Source organism: Anguilla anguilla, chromosome 4 (genome assembly GCF_013347855.1).
Source record: "Anguilla anguilla isolate fAngAng1 chromosome 4, fAngAng1.pri, whole genome shotgun sequence".
NCBI lineage: Eukaryota > Metazoa > Chordata > Actinopteri > Anguilliformes > Anguillidae > Anguilla > Anguilla anguilla.
In genome coordinates, this window is record NC_049204.1 from 26,435,674 (window position 1) to 26,456,429 (window position 20,756).

General features: G+C 39.7%; 1 protein-coding gene across 2 annotated transcripts; it reads right to left on the minus strand.

Moving 5' to 3' along the window:
- Positions 1-1,920: 1,920 nt before the first annotated feature.
- On the minus strand, positions 1,921-20,016 carry tie1 (tyrosine kinase with immunoglobulin-like and EGF-like domains 1). Of its 2 annotated transcripts, XM_035412470.1 has the most exons (23): positions 19,753-20,016; positions 18,656-18,949; positions 18,217-18,327; positions 17,024-17,179; positions 16,807-16,938; positions 15,284-15,424; positions 14,852-14,980; positions 14,614-14,759; positions 14,343-14,487; positions 14,072-14,230; positions 13,334-13,474; positions 12,742-13,026; positions 12,066-12,356; positions 11,508-11,701; positions 10,966-11,176; positions 10,759-10,869; positions 6,974-7,164; positions 6,526-6,639; positions 5,769-5,839; positions 3,774-3,814; positions 3,179-3,275; positions 2,863-2,962; positions 1,921-2,695 (listed from the first exon to the last, which is right to left on the minus strand). In XM_035412470.1, exons 1-23 carry the CDS (start codon positions 19,793-19,795, stop codon positions 2,624-2,626), a joined length of 3,375 nt encoding a protein of 1,124 aa, XP_035268361.1. In that variant the 5' UTR covers positions 19,796-20,016; the 3' UTR covers positions 1,921-2,623. The 2 variants fall into 2 exon arrangements, with proteins under 2 accessions (XP_035268361.1, XP_035268362.1); XM_035412471.1 differs by lacking the exon at positions 12,742-13,026 and having other exon boundaries at positions 19,753-20,014.
- Positions 20,017-20,756: the final 740 nt, after the last annotated feature.

Here is a 20,756-nt window from a genome sequence, read left to right on the forward strand (position 1 = left end):
GCAATGTCATGTCCTTCTTAAAATTGGAAAAAATTTAATTTTCCATAAGAGGTTCCTCTGATAGATTTTATTCCCATTGGCAACCATTAATCAGCTATTTTGATTGGCTGCCTGCCAGTGAAATTTCATAGTAGAGGTTTGCTTTGGACCTGTCTACAATGTGCGAGTGTCTTGCTGCCTGTTCTCCACCCAGCCCCTCTGCAAGGAGATATGTACTATGCATAGGTATGCGTGTTATGCGCATGTTCCCGTGGGCAGGCACCCTAACTACTGGTCCCATATTCTAAGATTGGGACTCAATAGTACTGCGACAGCCTTGGTGCTATTAATGACTGTTTTCCTTTTTGTTTCGTAAATTTATTTTATTTTATAGCTGCGGGATGGGGGGTAAGCAGGGGGGTTAAGGGTGTTCTGGGTTGGCGGGAAACTGAAAATGCCTCGTGTATTATTTTGTGTACAACATACTGCTGCATTTTCTTCAATAAAGTATTGTTATGAGAATATTTACCATAACAAACACAGCTTAGGCTGGCTTGAGTCTGACCTCTTACAGGAGTGTGATTTCCTTCAAAACATATGTGACCTGAGCCACAGCTGCAGGGGCCTTCTGGTCGTGAAGAAAAGGTACAGCTAACACAATGTTTCATGAATCTTTGAAACATACCATGCTATAACACACAAACCTGGAAAACAAAAATAGAAAAATAATTTTTGACTATGCTATTTTGTGGTATATATGAATATTTTGTTATTTTTTTGGTGGTGAGTCCAGTCCGACAGCTCACTACAGAATTTAAAAGTGCCACTGCCCCCATCAAAAAATAAAAAACAAATAGGCTACGACGCTCATTATTACATTGCCACATGGCGTTTGCTAATTAAACCAACATTTGACATTATACTTTTCTTCTAATAAAGATAATATGGTGCATTCACACCTCAGAATAGTGTTCTCCTTATCTCATTGCTTTGAGCAAACTCAGCCAGTATCGTTGTTGCTTCGGCCAGGGTTTATGAAACCTAGCAGCACATCACATCATTTGGCCTTTGCTGGCCGTGCCTCCGTTTTCAGTGTATTTCACTAAGAATTTCCAATTTTACTCAACAATTTTACCTACATGAACTTGCAAGAGAAATTGGCCTTTCAAAAAATAGTAAATCCACTACTTAGCTTTTTTAACTAGTGAATGCATACTTGAATACAACACAATCACAGGGAAAAGGTCACAGATGGAGAACTTAGACTACAGTATCTGCCATAAACAAAACTACACCACTGTTAAATACAAAAACATATGATCCAATATATAATGATACCAAAGATCTTCCAGAGGTAGCCATTGTCCCAAGCATTGGGAAATTGTGGCAATTGGAGCATGTGAACCTCGGAAAGCAGTTTCCGTACCACATGCACTCAGTGTAGGGCAGTGATCCTCAATCCTGGTCCTGGAAAACCACAGGGTCTCCCAGCTTTGGTTGTTACTCAGAAGTTCAGACTAGCAGACTCTGTGGCTTTCCAGGACCCAGAATGAAGATCACCCATATAGGGTATCCAAGGTGGATTGGATCACTGTTCTTGACCTCTTTAAGATGCCAGGCAAGACGATTCATGCTTTGGTTTAATGGATTGGCCATTTTCATTAGTAGGCTAATGTTACATTTTTTCTGATAGGCTTCAGTGAATAGCTGGATTGTATGAATGAATGGGTCATATGCATTATCATTCAGTCTTACTCCTCATTATCAAGCTGGCAAAATAGTATTGCAGTATGATAGCTTTTTCAAAAGCCTAAAACTTCTGACCACTTTGTTTACATTATGATTATGCGGAGCTGCTCTTAAACTAAGAAAACACAATTCTAAACTGGTGTCATTTTTTTTCTCAATCTCTGAAATCTGATTGGGACACAGCTCTATAGGTTCTGAGGTTCAGATGTCCAGTCATCAAGGCTTTATTTATAAACTTATAACAATATACAACTTGTATTTTCTCTTTGCTAAAACTGCTAAAAAATATGCAAGGATCATATCTGGTTCAAGAAAAAAGTGCCTATTTGAATGATATATATGACTTCAAAGTTCAAGCAAACACAAGTTTGTCTGTACAGGTCTGTAAGAAGATATTTAGGGAGGTATATCTACAAAATAGGAAGAAACATATTGACATGAGCAGTAATGGCAGTTTTAACCAGGTTCATGATGAATGTCTGAAATATATACATAAAAGTACATTAAATACAAGTGCCATTATTTTTCTTCTTTGTTAATTCAATCCTATGGCTTTTCTATTTTTTCACATTCTATTTTCAGAGTGTGTTTTTGTGTTAGAAAAAAAAACTCACATAATAACAGCACCCCGGTACAATAGTCTGATAACTGGGCCTTTCAAACATCCATGCAGTTGAAGTGGCATCTGATTCAGGACTGTCCCAATCGTGTAAAGGGAAACGAGAGCTGAGGCCAATTAGGCTGTGTCAATCCAGAGGCCTTTTCAGTGTCTTTTCACAGTTTTTTGGAAGTCTTTATTCCAATGAGCCTCAGGTGGACAGCAGTAACGTGGCATCCTGTTACTGTGTGACTTGGTCAGGCTACAGAAGCTACCAGGGTCTGAGGGGGCTTGTAGTCAGGCCTCTTCAGCAGTGGCATCTATTCCAGCATAGGTGAAGTTTTCAAAGAGCGCCATGTTCACATAAGCCTGCAGAAAGGCATCAGAGATTGGAAGCAGTTAAGCAGCCAGTCAGAAAGTGGAAAAAGATTCATTTTGAATGAAATTTAAATAAAGTTAATTTTATAAAATATAAATCAAACAAAATGAGTCCACGTTAATATGAGATGTAGGAGCTGTATGTGTAAGTGCATTACCTTCCTGGCCTCTTGCATCCTGTTGAGCTGAACAGAGATTTGAGAGAAAGGGGGTCTCTCATATGGCCGGTCTCTCCAGCATTGCCTCATCAGCTCATAACTGTGAACAAACAGAAATTTCAGACCAAACTTTTTCAAAATGGTTACTTTTTTGAAGGCCCACTAAACCAGCTGTGGCCCACACTTTGACCACAAGATACAACCTGCCTTGAGAATACACCCCACGAGGTGTACTCACTCCAGAGAGGATGTATCAGGAAGCACCATCCTTGCCAAGCAAGCCTGAGGGAGATTATGGTCAGCAATAGGTACTTACACCTCATCATCGCAGTTCCTGGGCTGTTCCATCCTGTATCCTTGAGGCAGCTTTTCATAGAGCTCAGCACAGGTCATCCCACAGTATGGAGTTCCACCTGTCAGGTGGGAGAGTGTGGGACTGACTCAGAGCCTCACTGATTTTGTCAACATCATAGCACACCAAGATATAAGTGCTTTTTGTATGGAAGGTGAGGCATGTACGGTTTTTATATTCTATTCATATCTGGCTTATATCCAATATGATATGATTCAATGGTGATATGACTGTCTGCCCACCAGATTGGTCATTATGATGAGTTTCCAGTGCACTCTAATGAAAGGGGGAGGGTTTGTTATTAGTCCCTCGTCAGCTCATTATCTGCATTTATATTATTCCCCTTCTACCATTTTTGTATAGAGTATTGAAGCTGTGGTAGAAGTGGGGATGTTTGGTTTGGCAAGAAGCTCAGTGTTTGTGTGTTTCTGTACTGTGGTCAATGTAGGTCAATGTACTTCTCAGAGATAAAGTACTGGCAAGTTTGCCTAAAGCATACTTGTGCTTAAAACTCTTATTTTGGATGTATCAACACTGTTATACTTTTGAGTTTACTTACCTAAACTCACAATCTCCCACAGAAGCACCCCAAAAGACCATCTAAATAAAAAAAAGAAACATGTAATTGTAAGAATTACAATCGCTGACCCAAACTAGGTGACTACCAATGGGAATTTGCATTTACATTGCATGGCATACTATAATTGTACAGTATCTGTAATAAATGAAGGCAGTTAAGCAATACTGTGCAATATGTAATAATGGGCTAACAAATCTGCGTTGTCTGATTAGATATGGCTAATACTTTGAGAATACTGACATTAATCTTTTGCGAATATTGAGGCTTGGACTTTTGGCTTAAACATATTCAGAAGTAGTCCTTAAACAACCTTTCCATCATCTGTACACACTAGGACACAAAGTACTACACTGTGTGAAGTAAACAGCAACTATAACAGTGTGTCAGTGGAGGCAGAATGTTATCTGCACTGCATTTTATTTTGTGGTAAAACAAGACAGTGCCTCCCAAGCTCTGGGGTCAAGTTAGTGCAGGGCCAAAACAGAGATCTAGAACTAAGAGTAACACAAAGTTTGTTCAGAAGAGCACTTTCCACTTCCTTTGTTTTTAGCTTTAATGTACTTAAAGTCCTTCATGGTGTAAAAATAGAGCCTTCTGACAGGCCGGTTGTGGCAGTCACTGTGCTTTCCTTTTGCTTCCTGGTTCATGTTATCTGTCCCTCTACATTCATTTATCAACAGAAAATTGAAGGGGACATATGATTAGTTTAATTACAGACTGTTGAGTGTGTTGGACTGTGACTGCAAGGCAGTATGTAACTGTTTGATTATAGAAGCATGACTGGAGGCTATTAGATTTAGTTTGCCTTCATAAATAAATCAAACATTGTTTAAACAAAAGTAAATTAAGAGCACGTAATTCTGCTATTACTGCTCTACTTTTCAATGATCCATATATCCTGAAGTCTTCCTCATGACAAATTAATGCATGTTCAAGAGTTTTCACTTTCATAATAAAGTGACTGAAGGGACTCAGTCACTTCTCCTCATATATATTTGGAGGGTAAATTAACCTTTTTTGGAAATGCTAACACATTCTTACTTGGATTTTACCATAATAGCATTAAACCAAGACAGTCAAATGAATGAATGGGCAGAATGAATCTATGGGCAGAAATGAGTACCAAATGAAATTGAATGTGAATTGCATAGCGTGAATTTGTAATATTTAAGCTGAATTATTTTATTTAAAAACTGAATCTGAATTCAATTTTCACTTTTAATTTCAAGTTAAAAATTCAAGTTCAATATTCTTTCCAATGGAGTTCTTACAATTAAATTTCAGTTTTCTGGAAAACACATCTTGGTACTTACAAAACGTAAACAATAAAAGATTGAGTCAAATTGCAAATAGCGGTTAGAACTTTATTCTATCCTCTTGGTATTGCAGTGGTTCCTGGAGTACATAAAGAAGCTTGATACCAAATTCAGAGTTAGGTGAACTTTTTTGCAAATTTTCTGTATCATAATAAAAGTTCTTGTCAAGCTGTTTAAGAGATTGGTACTCTGACCACAGGTGTTGCCTCATGTTTCATTTACGTAATTTAGAATTCTAAGCATATCCACTTGAAGTCTGACCCAGACTATTTTTAAAAATATTCCAATTAAGTTTTTTCTTTGCTTAGTTTGGCAATGTTTCAAAGTACAAAGCACATTACACCAAATGAAAAACATTAGTTGATCTGACTGACTAATTGTCCTGGGATTGTGAATATGGAAAATTTATTCTTCAGTGTGTATAGATATTTCTGATATAATATGGCCTATAAGAGGGTAAATCATACCTCAGTATACATTAACAGTGATTGCTTTAGAACCATTAGCAGCTTGTTACAATTCAGAGGTACCATTAATAGTAGGAATGAGAACCGGCATACGCAATGGGTCCCCAGGATCAAGAGTAGGAACTAACTATCTATTAGACAGACAGACACACTGTGAGCTGTGTTGAATGCTTGAACACAATCATACTTACACATCACTCTTCGTGGTATAGACACTATAGTTTAATGATTCTATAGCCATCCATCGTACGGGCAACCTTCCCTGCAATGCAAAATATAAAATAGGGCCCTTATGGTAAATACTGCTGGCCATGCTCTGCAGTGGTTTACTGCATCATCATTAATCTCATGAACAGTAAATGTACCCTACATTCTTATCATGTGCATAAAAACAGACTGGACTTTACACATGTCTGGATGGGATAATGCTGCCACATTTAACAAATTGCTGTTTTATCCTGAATATTTACTTCTCCTTTTGTACTTATAAAAATAATTAGCCACTGTGTTGGGCTACATTAATGTGGTTACCATAGTTATTCAGCCACAATTCTCTCATAAAAGTGTGAAATCCTCACATTGCACAAATGAGCCTGTACATTTATCTGAATGAAAGGTTTAGTTAAATGTTGATGTTTCTCAAGCACTTTTTACTATGCAAACACAGACAATAATTAACATGTGTAGATAATATACATATATAGAATGTAATGTTATATATAGGTGTACATTTTGGAAGACCTAGGGATAAGGTAAAGTAGGGTAAGGGAAGTTAAAAGAGAACACTTGCAAAGATTAAATCTCATTCGTAATGTAGCAGTCTTTCTCTTCTCCCATAACTTAAACCAGAAAAATCTCACATTAGCTCACAGCTGTTCAGAACAGCCTAACTCTGTTGAAAACATCCATAAAGGAAATTTGAGTATCTCGAAAGAGAGAAACACACACCATGGTCTTCTTCACATAGACTTCTTCCCCTCTCGACAGTCCAAAATCAGCAATCTTGGCAACCAGGTTCTCTCCCACTAGAACATTCCTGGCAGCCAAGTCCCTGTGAATGAACTAGTTCAGGGGTGAAAGGTGGGGGCGGGAGAGAAGGACCATTTTTGGAAAAATTATTTCAGCAACATTAATTTACCCAGAAAACAAATATAAAATAAATCTAAAGAAACATTCCACCGCAATGAGTAAAATATTAATCAATTCATCAGAATATTCATGCCAACCAATTATAGGTGAAAAAACGTAATTGTGACCATGTCTTCAAAAGATTAAGGTTAAGTATCAAAGTAAATCATAGATTTTCAGTGGAGCCCTACAATAAGCTCAGTGCTGGGAGGAAGGAATGGAGTAACAGATAGTATAGCAGTATTTATGGTGTGTCAGGGGGCTTTACCTGTTTGTCACTCAGGTAATGCATTCCTGTGGCCACATCTACCGCAAACTGCAGCAGCTGCTGTGAGGTGAGGGTGGAGGCAGTGCCGTGCTCTTTGGCAAAGGCAGGGTCAGTCTCCAGGACTCTGCTTTTCCTCAGGAAATCCAACAGGTTCCCAAAGGGGGCATACTCAATGGCAATGTAAAGGTACCCTAAGGACATGTTGGCCATTAGAATAATATCACAGTCAGTTAAAATCATTTTTTCAGTTTCAACCAAAGTGTTTATACCCATGAACATGATTATTAAAGACAAAGAAATACTAAGGTCAGTTAGAGTATTTGGGTATCATACAGCATAGAGAGTTTGAACTAAATCATGGTTGTTGCTTTAGCAAGGAAAATAAGGAACTCTGATGCTACTCTGATGATGCAAAACTATCAAGGAACATGGAATAGAAAATAGCAGTAACAAGGAAACAATTCCAGTTACACTTGAAACCGAGAAATAGAAAGAAGTTCCTTAATTATTTAAAACCAAATTTATTCAGCAATAGCCTCCATCAGGATTTCTTCAAACAAATAAAAAGGACAATACTTAAGAAGTAAAGAATAAAAAGAAACTCAAACTGAAGTTTGGAAGAGCCTTGTTAAAACCAATGACATACATACACATGCATTCAGAAATAGCCACTACACCCAGACCAGAGAACAAAGCATGTGTACACAGTGTCTCACAGGTAGGTGTGAGTATACAATAAATGAACATCAAGCAGAAGATATCATTAAAAGATATATATAAGAATATAGGGCAGGCAGTACTCTGTCTGACATATTATTAAAAATCTCATAAAAAACACGTTTTCAACGTACAAAAATGCCAAGTTACTCACACATACAAGACCAGTCCAGGCCTGCCATTAAAAGTATTGATATCAAAATGACGCCAAGTTACGGTACTACAAACAATATAGGCTATCTTGCCTTACCGAAATTATGCATGCTTATACACACAGGGTCACTTGGCCCTGTGTGTATAAGCATGCAGTACATGGACAGGCCAAAAATGTGTGGATGGCTCTCTCACAGTCAAGATTGATTAAATAGGCGTGTATATGTCCAATTTGTATTGGTATGTATGTATTTCGCTGCCCAGCCTTTCTGTTGCATGAATGATAGTATGTTTCTTGGTATAAGTGTGTGTTCGTAAATGTGAATGTAACATGCTGCGAGGGAAATGTCCCCATGGGGATAAAGAAGTTCTCTATGTATGTATGTACAATATGTATTTTACATGCAGTATTTATTGTACGTAGCAAATATACAATTCTAAATATTTGACTCTTTTATCTGACACAAAGTTTGCATGACATTGTAAAATGGTAAGATTACAAAACACAGGGCCAAGTGACTTGAAAGAATTGAGCAAATATTGGGTAGCATTGCTTTGGAATACATCTTATTTAATTTCGGTGAGGCAAGATAGCCTATATTGTTTGTAGTACCGTAACTTGGCGTCATTTTGATATCAATACTTTTAATGGCAGGCCTGGACTGGTCTTGTATGTGTGAGTAACTTGGCATTTTTGTATGTTGAAAACGTGTTTTTTATGAGATATCATTTTTTTTTGCAAAGCGTTTTATTATGAGAGTGAGAAATGCGAAGTGACCCCGTAAGAAACGGTTGTGGATTATGGCTATGCTTGTGTGAATTTGTACAGTCTGATGAGCGTGTACTGTTTAGCAGTTTCTGTTAGCTATATATGTAAAACAGTGGCTGTGACAAAGGGTGATAAAGTGCTAGCTATTAAAGTGGATGGTTAAGTAATGTGTGAACTCTATCGCACTGATGTGTTTTTCTCACGTTCAGTACTAGTAGTTATAATTATGAGTGAATCATGATTTTAAATGTAATTTTTATTGGGGAGTTGCAGGACGTACATACGTAGTAATTGTTTGTATGTGGCTAGATGGAGACCAGGGCGAGGTAACCTGAATGTAGAAACGTGGCGTTTGCTGATAAGAAGGTTTTGTACTGGAGAATAGGAGCAGACGCATATGTGCCAGCAGGCTTTGCATATGAGAAAACAACAACAGTGTGAGAGAAATTTGGATGAAATTATGAAATTGCGTAGTTGAAACATTATGTTTTTAGCAGAATGGGCATGTAGGTGAAGGTTAACATGATCACAGAGTATAGTGCGAAGTAAATGGAGTGACCATGAGCGAGCTTATTTTCCTTATCGAACGGTATATATAACAGTCGCTATAAAGTGCTAGCTATTAAGGTGGATGGTTAAGTAACGTGTGAAAGCTATTGCACTGATGTGTTTTTCTCATGTTCAGTACTACTAGTTATAATTATGAGTGAATAATGATTTTAAATGTAATGTTTTATTGAGGAGTTGCAGGACGTACATACGTAGTAATTGTTTGTATGTGGCTAGATGGAGAACAGGGCGAGGTAACCTGAATGTAGAAACGTGGCGTTTGCTGATAAGAAGGTTTTGTACGGTAGCCAAGTGAAGAAATATAGTTAGTAGAAATGGCACAGCGGTGAACTGGTGTAACTTTTTAATAAAATGAATACATTTGCCGTCATGAAATGCATATGGGTGGCCGTGAGTGAGTTTTGGTAAAGCAAATATAAGCGTAAGAAAACGTTAGTGTAAAAGAGGAAATTATCTGCCTGAGGGCGAGGCGGGATTCAAGCCTTCAACCGAAGGTTTACCAGTCTGTGACTTTGTTAGGGCAGCACCATGACATAGCTATGCAATGCGTGAAATATCATTAGCAAACCTGTCCGTGGTTTTAAAGAAGAACACAGGCGAGTAAGCACAGAAGAGCTCCCGTTGAATCCATATGGCTTTGCAATATTGTAGCCGGTTAATAATTGAACGTGCAGACGGTACGTCATAATGCAGTGTATACGTTTGGTGAACGGCCGTTAGCAAAAGCAATAATTGAGAAGTAGTAGACAATTATTAGTGAGGGTAAAAGCAGGTTAAAGAAACGCGCTCCTAGCTGGGCTTGAACCTACAACCCTGTATTCCCAAGACTGTAACCTTGCCCACTAGGCCACAGGCAGACTAAGTGTTTGCACTGAAAATGTTTCAGAGTAAAAAGGTATGGGTATTTTGCGTGTGTATGCGAGTTTTTGATTGGCTCGTGTAGGTGAAGATTTGGCTGGTGTCGGTAAAATGTCCAATGGGGAGACATGTTATTAGTGGGATAGGTGGCAGGAAAAATAAGAATGAGAAGAAGAAGAAGAAAGAGAAGAAGAAGAAGAAGGAGAAAACGCAAAATCCCCTTAGTTTGGGGCTTTATTGTGTGGACATGTGAAGTTGTTTATGAAATCTGTCTGTTGAAATGGGGTCAGAATGTGCAGAATTTAATGTTTTTAAGGGCTGAGTGTCTGTGGCTGTTGTGGTTATTTCTGTGGGGAACCGTGAAAAGTGCCAAACTCTCGGTGCTGTATAGGTATGGGGCATGCCCCCGCCAAGGCGTAACTTGGCGGGATGGCATACCTGCCATCCCAATCTTTCATTCTGAACTCTTCATTCATGCCTTAAACCCAAAAGTCTTCCCTTCTTTTTCTTAGATAATATTAACATCGCTCTCAGCATCACTGTATCAACAAAGTAAAAAGTCGAAATGTTTTAGCATTACGTCTCCTGATAGAGCTACTGTGTTCCTTAAGCAGGTATGTTTCAATGTGTAAACATGTATAGAAAGAAAGCCACATTGATGCAGTAAGTGCTTGTTATTTCCTGTAGATAGCTCTGTCCCCACAGAGGTTTAACTCACCTCGGTTTTCACAGGCTCCAATCAGATTGATGATGTTGGGGTGCTGACCCAGTTTACACAGTACCTCCAGCTCACCAGCAAAGTCCCTGTGGTCATTCTCTGATGCAAACTCTGCAGAGTAAGAGAAACGTGATATAATTCCCTTGCCAAAAACGATATAGCTCATTGACACGTATTTCATATCAAGGACTCGATCTCCTGGCTCACCCTTCAGCATCTTTATGGCAGCACTCATTTTATTGCCATCCTTCTTGATCATGGCCTTTATAACCTGTCCAAAGTTCCCCTCCCCGATGACATCCTCAAATTTGATGTCTTCCCACTCCAGTATGGGGTACGTGAGGGGCTCAGGCTGCGGTTTAGGTCTGCGAGTCAATGTCAGGGTCCCAGAACTGAACTGCAGGATGGTCTCCTCTCCCTGTATTGAGACGTATTGAGAAGATTTACCTTCAGTGGAACAGCTGATAAAATTATAGAGATCTGACCATGAAAATGTTATTCTTGCACAAATTCCTTCTAGATTTAGAAATATGTTAGCAGACGGGCTTTGAGCTTTGCAGTTTCACTGTATACAACTGTGCTTAAGTTATTGAGCAAACTTTGTATGGTGTATACAAGTGCATCACCAGAACAGTATTGACCATACAGCTTGCCACAATACACACATAATGAAGGGGTACTGTAACTTTTCAGAATCCCTCCCTGTGACCCCTAGTTTTACTGAAACTAAGGATAAGGTGCATACGTACCGAACCGGACTGGTAGGTGAAGGTTCTTCGGCGGTTGAGCAAGGTTTTACGAATGCAGAAGAGCCCCAAGAGTGCAAAGAGGATGGTAAAGCAGGTCACCGTTACCGAGCCCACCACAGCCATCAGCAACTGGAACCCTTCACTCCCTGGACGCCCCGTAGCCTCCTGTGTTGTCGGCGTGAAGCTGGTCGGGTCTGTGCAGCAAGATAAGAGATCAAGCTAGATCTACAGAGCAGCTGTGATGAGATTTTGCTTCCTATTAAAGATTTGGAACAGTAAGCTCACAGTTTTCATTTGAAAAAAAGTAGGTCTGAATGCAAACTGAAGATGTTGTTGGTTAAAATGAAAACAATATAACAAATTTAGAACAATTCATTAATTCATGCATAGTCTAAATCGACAAAAGCTTTTTAATTATATGGGGCACACCCAATGTTACTTGAGTCATGGCAATAAATGAATCACAGATAATCACTGAAAAAAATATTTTAAAAATTCCATTAATCCACTCCTTGTTTTGCGCTCTACTTTAGAGCTTTTTCTGGCAAAATTACTTACCATCGCCTGAAGTCGAGGCCTGGACAAACTTGCTCCACTCGCCAGGCACTTTGGAGAAAGCACGGACGCGGAATTGGTAGAGAGTGCTGCCATTGAGAGCTGTGACGTCCTTGGTGGTTTTGTTGCCATCGTCGGTGTCGACCCAGGGGTGCAGGCTACCCTGGCCCACAGGTTGGTACTCAATGATGTACTTGACAATGCCACCATTGGGGTCCTCAGGGGGTTGCCACTTGAGACGCACAGCACTGATGGACAGAGGGTCAGCCTGCACATTACGAGGTGAGGATGGTCCTTGGGAAAGAGAGACGACCTTCAGGGTTACCACATGCAAGCAGGTTCATAGATGGCCCACACCTTATTTTATACGCCCATAATATTGTGTGCTTTAGTCCAAATAACAAAGAAACCATGTATTCATATTTTTCTATGAACCTGAATTGAAGCTGAAATATAATTGTGAGCCGTGTATTATTTTTAGGCAGATAAAAAGACCTTGAATTTCTAGTGGAATTTCACAAATTAGACAACTCTCAAGAGCTTCCCCAGCTGAGGGTGCGGTTAAGACAGAGAAAGACTACTTAGAAATCCCTGCTCTTGACCCTGTAATTTGTACAAGCACTAGAGGGGAGGTTTCAAGTACTGAAAGATATTGGCTGGCTGAAAATGGGAAAATTACCCTGGCTGTTGATTCGGATGGGGTAGGGTTTTGAGGCTGGTCCGAGACTGCCACAGTTGACCAGCCTGACGACCACATGGTAGTCGCGGTGGTATTCCAGGTTGTAGAACTTGGTGGAGAGCACATTGAGCAAGGTGGTCTCCTCCAAAATCTTGTCCTCAGAGGGTCCGTAGAGCTGCACTAAAAAGGCACTGGCCATGTCGGGGTTCCCTGGCAATAACCACCTGACTGTGGCGTTACGACCCTCCAGCGAGCTGAAATCAATCTCCGGCCTCACCGTCGGCTCTAACAACACAGAACACCGAGTCAGGAACTATTCTATATACCTCCCCTCATCCCCTGAGAAATGGCTCAACAAGAGCTTGTCACAACACTGTCTCTACCATCTAGCACTCTATCGAGCTCGATGCTGGGACTGCCTTAGTGCCCTCATTGCACACTACCAGTATCTGGCAGTTTGTCTCACTGTCTATGGCTCTTTGAAAAAATAAATAGTTTCTGTTCTTAGTAGAATGTTCCAATCCTTCCAAGAATCCTCTTGCATGTACGTGTAAGCTGAGAGGAAGTCATGCAGGGCCCTCCAGGAACTTACCAGGACAGTCTGTCTTCATGATGGCCTCAGGTCCAACTGGCCCCTCACCTCCTTCCCCAGGACGAGTGAGCTGGACCTGGACAAGGTACCTGGTAGAGGGTTTCAGGTTCATCAGAGTGATGGGCTCCAAGCTGTTGTAGACTGCAATGATGACATGGATCAATACCAAAAAAAGGCTGCTATGGTTCTCTACAAGGATTCTCAATGACTCATGAATGTCCCCCTGGAAGATCAGCTATTTTGAACATTTTTGGTACCAGCATGATGGTACTTTGCATTTACAGAACTTTTTTTCACTTTTTAGCCTGGAATATTTTGATTTGTTTCTCTATTCTCCATTGTTTCTTTATATGCTCAATTTGGAATGCAAACAACAACAACAACAAAAAACAATAATAATGGGCATTCCCATTGCTTTAATTTCCTCATCTTTCAAGCTGGGAAGCTCCCACTAGCAGTCAGTCATAATTTCTCATTAAATAATCCAACAAATGTGTCGCACGGTTACGCATAAACTGTCACAGGAAGATTGCAGGCATCTGATCAACCAGAAGAGTCCCCAGGGTGTGATGCATGAAGATGGATCACACCCTGGGGGCTCCCAGCCACAGCTGCCACTGGTGCATCAGGAATTGGTCTGTCCTGTGGTATGTGTCACTTCACTGGGCATCTGCTGAATATTCCATTGAGGAGGCCTCCTGTCCTTGTCTTCAAGGGACATTATTCTTGCTCACTCACCTATGATGGAGGACCAGGAGGCCACTGTTTCCATGGGCTTGTAGAGGAGCTTGGTGGAGACAAGGGGCCCATCACCTTTGTAGGTGACCACAGGCCTAACCACCAGCTGCTTACTTCTCTTCTCCAGAAGTTCGGGAGGAGTCGTGGGACAGGGAGGCTCTGATGAAAGGAATGAAAACAACTGATGACAAAAGAGCACACAATCCTGAACCAACTAGACCAACCTCGGAATAGTGCCCTATATAATAACTATATAATTGTGAAATCTCACCTTTGACAGTCAGGTTGAATTTACGTGTGTCCTGCCCCCCATTGGTGGAGACTCTGCATTCCCACAAACCACCATGCTCAACGGACAGATGCGTGATCTCGAACTGGGCTGTGCTCTTGTTGGAATCCATGGTTGTCCGAGATGCCTAAATCATCAACGTCCATTTAAATATTACCATGAAATGTCATGACATCATTCAACCTTGATCATTGGTTGTATAAAAGGTGTTAAACTATATCATATTAAACAGCCACATTAGCTGTCCTTTCACCTTGAGGACGGTGCTGTCCAGTTTGCGCAGCTCAATACTGGTGTGGCTTGGGAGTGGGTTGCCTGTGGCAGAGCACAATATCTTGGCCGTGGAGTTCCGATTCCACTCTAGGGTGCTTGCCATGTCTAGGATCTGGGGTGCACGATCTGACAAGGAAAACTAATTTGGTTACTTAGCTCGATTTATGAAAGGTCAATCCTTTCTGATCATGTTTGAAAGCTCAGAGGTCAGTGGTTACCCGATTTCTCACAGTTCTGCCCACGCCAGCCTGTGGGGCACTGGCAGCCACTGAAACGGTTGCAGACGCCCCCATTCTTGCACCTGCAACTCAGCTTGCAACCAGCTCCAAACATGTCCTTGTCACAGGCTGGTAGAGGCCAAAACATGTATGAACAAAATGTTATTAGCTTTCATCTCATTACATCTAGGTTTCTGCTGCCAGAGACAATAATCTGTAGTAAAGTTACAGTATTTCAGGTCTTCTAGACTTTTATTTAAAAACAAGAATTTTCCCTGTCCATTGGTGAACTGCATTTATATAAACTAGTTTCCAGATATCTCTATGTACAGCATGTGCAGATATCCAGATGGGTTTTCTTAACAGAACTGATGAACATGAGCATGATGTTCTTAGACTCTTTGAATGCATTACAGCAAAGGCTTAACTCACATAGGTTGCAGCGGGGCCCATGCCACCCACTAGCACAGGAGCAGCCATAGGGGTCAGGGAGGCAGAAGTTTAGGCCGCTGCAATTCATTTTAGACTGGCATGATTCCTGGCAGTTCCGCCCGAACATTCCCTCCCGACAGGCTGCAACATCAAAGAAATACAGATTTAAAAAAAAATAAAAATTTATTCTGCAGATCTTTAAAGGGGAATTCCACTCTAAATTGTTATTTTATTTGCGGAAGAGTAGCTGTCCTCCATATCACAATGAGCTCTCAGCCATTTGCCTTGTAAGTAGGCTTATAGTCTCTGTGTGAGATTCTTACGTATTTATCAAATGTAATTAATAACAGTACATGACTTCAGCTAGATCAATTTGTGCAGAAGACAGAAAAAAGCAACTGCAACAAACATTTATTACTACCATTAATAAATATATCACTTGTTACTGGCAGTAATATGTTGATGGTTGCCTATATGTGGCTATATAATGCACGTATGGTAGATGGCATACAGTAGTAATATACGCTGGAACATAGCACTGCTATTGTCATATGTTGATGGTAGGTCATGGCATATTGCACCAGTAGTAAAACTAGCAGTGGGCTAACTTAAGCCAACTTGAGGCAGTTTGATTAAAATGTGGAAAACATGGTGATGCTTGCTAGCTACTTATAATTATACTTATAATGCAATATAATTAACAATAGTACACATTTTTGTTATTTTTTTAGTTTGCTTGTGTGGTTGCACCTAGTGTTGGGTTTGGCTGACATTGTTTGATGATCATTGATGCTGCCCTCCGATATCACTCTGGCCTACACTGAAAATGTGCTCTTATATCCGTACTATGGATACTGTCCACACTCGCCACCTCATCCAAGGACAGTGTAGCCTCATCAAAAAAGGGCCACAGAGAGCACAGAAGAACAAGCAAGTCCACGACGCTAGCTAGCTTGCAAGCCAATACTGTTTATAGTTGGAGCAGCAGCTATCTCAAATCTCACTTGAATTCAGGCAACGCCCTGTAATTCTTCAAAAAAGAGAAGGTGTAGAGGTGTATTTATCATTATGACATTTGCACCTTTCCCTGCTGATATCTCTGTTCAGATATTACTATGGCCAGTGAGTAAGAGAGACTTAATCAGTTATGCTTTGATATGTTCAATGAGGTTAATGTTTTTTTGCGAGGGAATTCCATTCCTTTAATGGGGTGTTCCACTACTAATTTTAAATATTTACTTTTAAAGTAGTTGATATGAGTTCCAAGATCTAAGATCCAAACACAAATGGATACACTCCAAAGTGTCTGAATCACAGGAGAGAATTGTTGCTTTGGTTTCCTCCAGCACAGACAATACAGTAGAAGAGACATCTCTATGATCTGTAATCTGTAACCATTATGTTGAAAACAAAGAAAATTTCACACTATGACATTTTGATGCCCATGAAAGAAATATCCCATGATGACAAATTTGTTTCTGTGAGACTCCCCTGAATCTGCAGGCATGGCTGCCCCCTCTCACCTGTCTCACAGCGCATTCCCATGAAGCCAGGTGGGCAGATGCAGTCCCCTTCCTTGTCATGACACACACCACCATTGTGGCACTCAGGACAGTCCTGGTCACAGTCTGATCCCCATTTCTTATCTGGGCAAGCTGACATAATACACAGACAGGTCAGCCTGAAGAAACTTCAACTTCCCAATTAAGTTTCACAAAAGGACCAAGACCTCAGCTGTACCTCGAACAATGAGCCTCATCCAGGCACCATAGAGAGGACTGTCTCCCATATAACAGCCACTGTAGAACCCTGCTTGATTCTGCACTAGATTATGTACAGTCATCACCGCTGTGTTATTGGTAAACTCGCCCCAGTGAGTAGTAGAGTAGTAGTTTCCTGCAAAGATACAAAATGAGACAACCAGACAGGAAGGCGTTACACAAGTTATAAATAAATATATATTTGAAGCAAACATGAACTAACATGATATTGTCTGCTCAATATAAAACTTAATTATGTTTCAGTGTTTGATGGGGCAGTGTTTTAGATGACCCAGGGGAAGTCATTCAAAATTTCATTAAAAAAAATTACAGTTAGCATTTGTAAATCAGTCATATAGAAATAGAGTACAATAATCTACCATAAAAACATGCCACAATATACTGTACAAGTGCCTATTTAACAAAGATTTAAATGAAACTGAGTTTTTTAAAAAGGTTTCCGCCATTAAATTATATATATTTGGAGAGGTTTCAGCAGTTATGGTATCCACTTTGAAACTCCCAAGAATATGAAACAAATACTGTCTTTATTGGATGGCATAGTGTATCATTGGAGTTTGTCAAAAACAAAGTGAAGATATTTCATTTCTGAACATCTCCATGCTAGTTCTAAGAGGTGGAAGGTCCAGGGATCAGACAGTAAAAGTCCTGTCATGTGTTTCTTACACCCATGAACCCAGCCAGTTGATTTCACTCATTAGTTCTACCTCCTGGCTGAAAAATTGCGCTAATTAACAAATCCAGGTTGGAACAAAATACTGGGGAGGATTTTCTGAACTTGGATTTCCACGTGTGCTAGTTCTGCAGATAGTCTCTGATAAAAGGCTGTATTGCCTAATATCAATGACCAATTATTTTGTTTTATTAGCACATAGAGAAGCACAAATGTACTATACTTGTATGAAAACAAGACCATCTCAATTTCACAACTTATTTTACAGGTCAGATTCAAAAGACTTATAGAAAATACATATCAACAGCCTAACTACAAATGTCTACAAAATCTTCTGCGACAGGTACAATTTTGGAACATCGACTAAAATAAAACTTTTTGAGATTTTATTTTTATTAATACTGCATGGTACAAAATGAAGGAACTTTTTTTTTCTACAAAAGAAATACACAAGGAGTGCCAATGTATCGTTGGCATACCATTATATTTCCATATGACATCTGTCTTTCGGGACTCCACAATATCCATTGCCAGCTGCACAGTTTCTCCTCTGTTGGCCGTTACTGAAAGCTGCTTTGGTATTAGATGACCTGTATTGCAGAACAATAACATAACAACCACTAAATAATTTATAAAATCATTTATAGTCAAAGTTGCTGTTGTGGAATCACTGTAGAAAGTTATGACTTCATAAGCCCATGTGAACAAATTGTAGTATGCTTCAGCATATTTGAACTATAATTAGGCCTACATATACTTAAAGTATGCTAAAATATGAAAGAGTATATTTTAGGCATATATAACATGCTGCGTTATTCCACGTCGGCGTTCAGCTTATTCGCATAAAGATCAGAAAACCGTATTAATAGAGAAGAAAAAGTTCCCTTCCCTTAATTCATACACATGAATTAAGCCTACCTCTCCCATTGTTGATTAGCGTCACTGTCGTGAGTAACGCTGAGCCCTGAACTGCATGGCAGTTAAAAATGCCCAGATTGTCAAGATTGACAAAGTGTATTGCTCTAGCCTCTTGGGTTCTTAGCCTGTGCACTTTGAAGCGCGGCGGGGAGGCAAGACGGATGATACTGTTGTCTTTCTGGATGCGAAGGTCGAGTTTGCTGGAATCGCGCTCCCCCGAGATGCAGGAGAGGAAGAATTCGGAAGGGGAGGCAGCGTCCGCATTTGAGATCAGGGTTAGATCCATAACTGCACCTGTCGACACATAACAAATTAGCCATTTTGATGATAAAGTTGTACAAATAGTAGACCCTATCGCGTTCAGTGGGGTCTCATAATCAGAATGGCGCACGTTTCTTGTATTTCTGACGGGTTTGAAGATAGAGCCGCCAAACAATGGCAGGAAACAGTGGTGGGCGCTCAAGGGCCGCATTGAAGCACGCAACTCGAAACTACTGTATCAACGAATACAAGCAGATAGTTCAAAAATAAAAACTTTAAGGTAGTTAATTGTAAAATAAATAAATAGTCTTTGTGATGTGACACTTTCCATTTAAATGAATCAATATGTCACAATGAAAAGGCCCGATTTGAACCTAAATAAAGGGTTAACCTACAGCCACAAGAGTGAAGTTTCCTGTTTTGCAGGCAAAGCAGCCTAACCTGAGTTAACATTATTGTCGGTGTCGGTATTAATTGTACGATAAATGATCGACAATTGATTTATGGCATTTTAATTCTCTCAAAAAATAGAAATACTATGATTAAAATCCAGACATGCCAATCCCAGTTGTATGCGTCCTTAAAAAAACAGTTGTAAATTCCTGATTATGACTGCCGACTCAGATTGAATTATTGGCGACTGGGATTTCTGGTTATACACAATTTCTTCGTTACGTATCCTATTTTAATGAACAGAGATGCCCTTGGTGTCCTTCATTTGTTCAGCCATCAATAATGTTGTATCTATGTTGCTGTTATAATGTTAGGCTACGATTTACAAAGTGTAAACACCACTGGCGCCCAAAAGATCTTCAGACAAATGAGTTACTACATACCTGATACTGTGATAAGACATAAGAAAAAAAAGGTGTCAATCATAATTTAAATCCTTTAAATGTAATCCTCCAAAACGATGGTCCTTTGTAGTACGTTCGATTTGTCAGAAGTATCCGTAACCAAATATATCCGTTTTCAAATATGTCCAAGAACAGAGCGAACTATTGAGCATTTCCATTAATTCCAGTTACTCTGTTGCAAGTTCCCGTTCTTTTACTCCAGTCTGAGTTTTCCAGATCTTCCTAAACTCAGATTATCCTACTATGGGTGGGAAGGGAAGGAAAGGCGTCACGGGGGAAAATCTGAGATTGGAGGAGCCAACTCGCAAAACGCCGCTAAACAGGGTTGCCAGGTTTATATTAAAATGGGAAATATACATATCTGTCAATCGAACAGTTAACCTATTTATCCTACACGGTACAAAGAAGCCCCCCAACAACTAGTTTATTCGAGAAAACTAGCCGCTTGGAAAACGAATTTGGCCTATAAATTATAGGCCTAATTTTCATCATGTTTTTAAAATAAAACGAGTACTTCTATTTTATTTTTTACATTTAGTCTACTTTTTGGTGGATAATTAAGCAAGATAAATAAATAAACTCATTATTACTACACAAATGAACCCAACATGCCATCTTACAATTGCACGGTATAGGTGATAGTAGCTAACACTATAAAAAGTCCAATCTGGCAGCCATACGCATACGATGTAATGAATTTCAAAGTTACTCCCACTTCCTGTTAAGAGCCTGCTGAAATGCTCTCGACTAGTCCTTGTCTGCTGTTGTGTTCGGCATGTTATATTTAGGCATGGTATATTGGGATCATGCCGTTATATTGCATGGATGAAACATGCAATTATATTAATTTTAACTAGTTAAACAGCCAGAATATACATCAAGCTACGGTAAATATTTGAGCGTTTGAAATCTGTCAGTAATCGCTATGCAGGCCTTTACAATATTCGGATTCATACAAATATAAAAAGATGAAACTTTTCGGT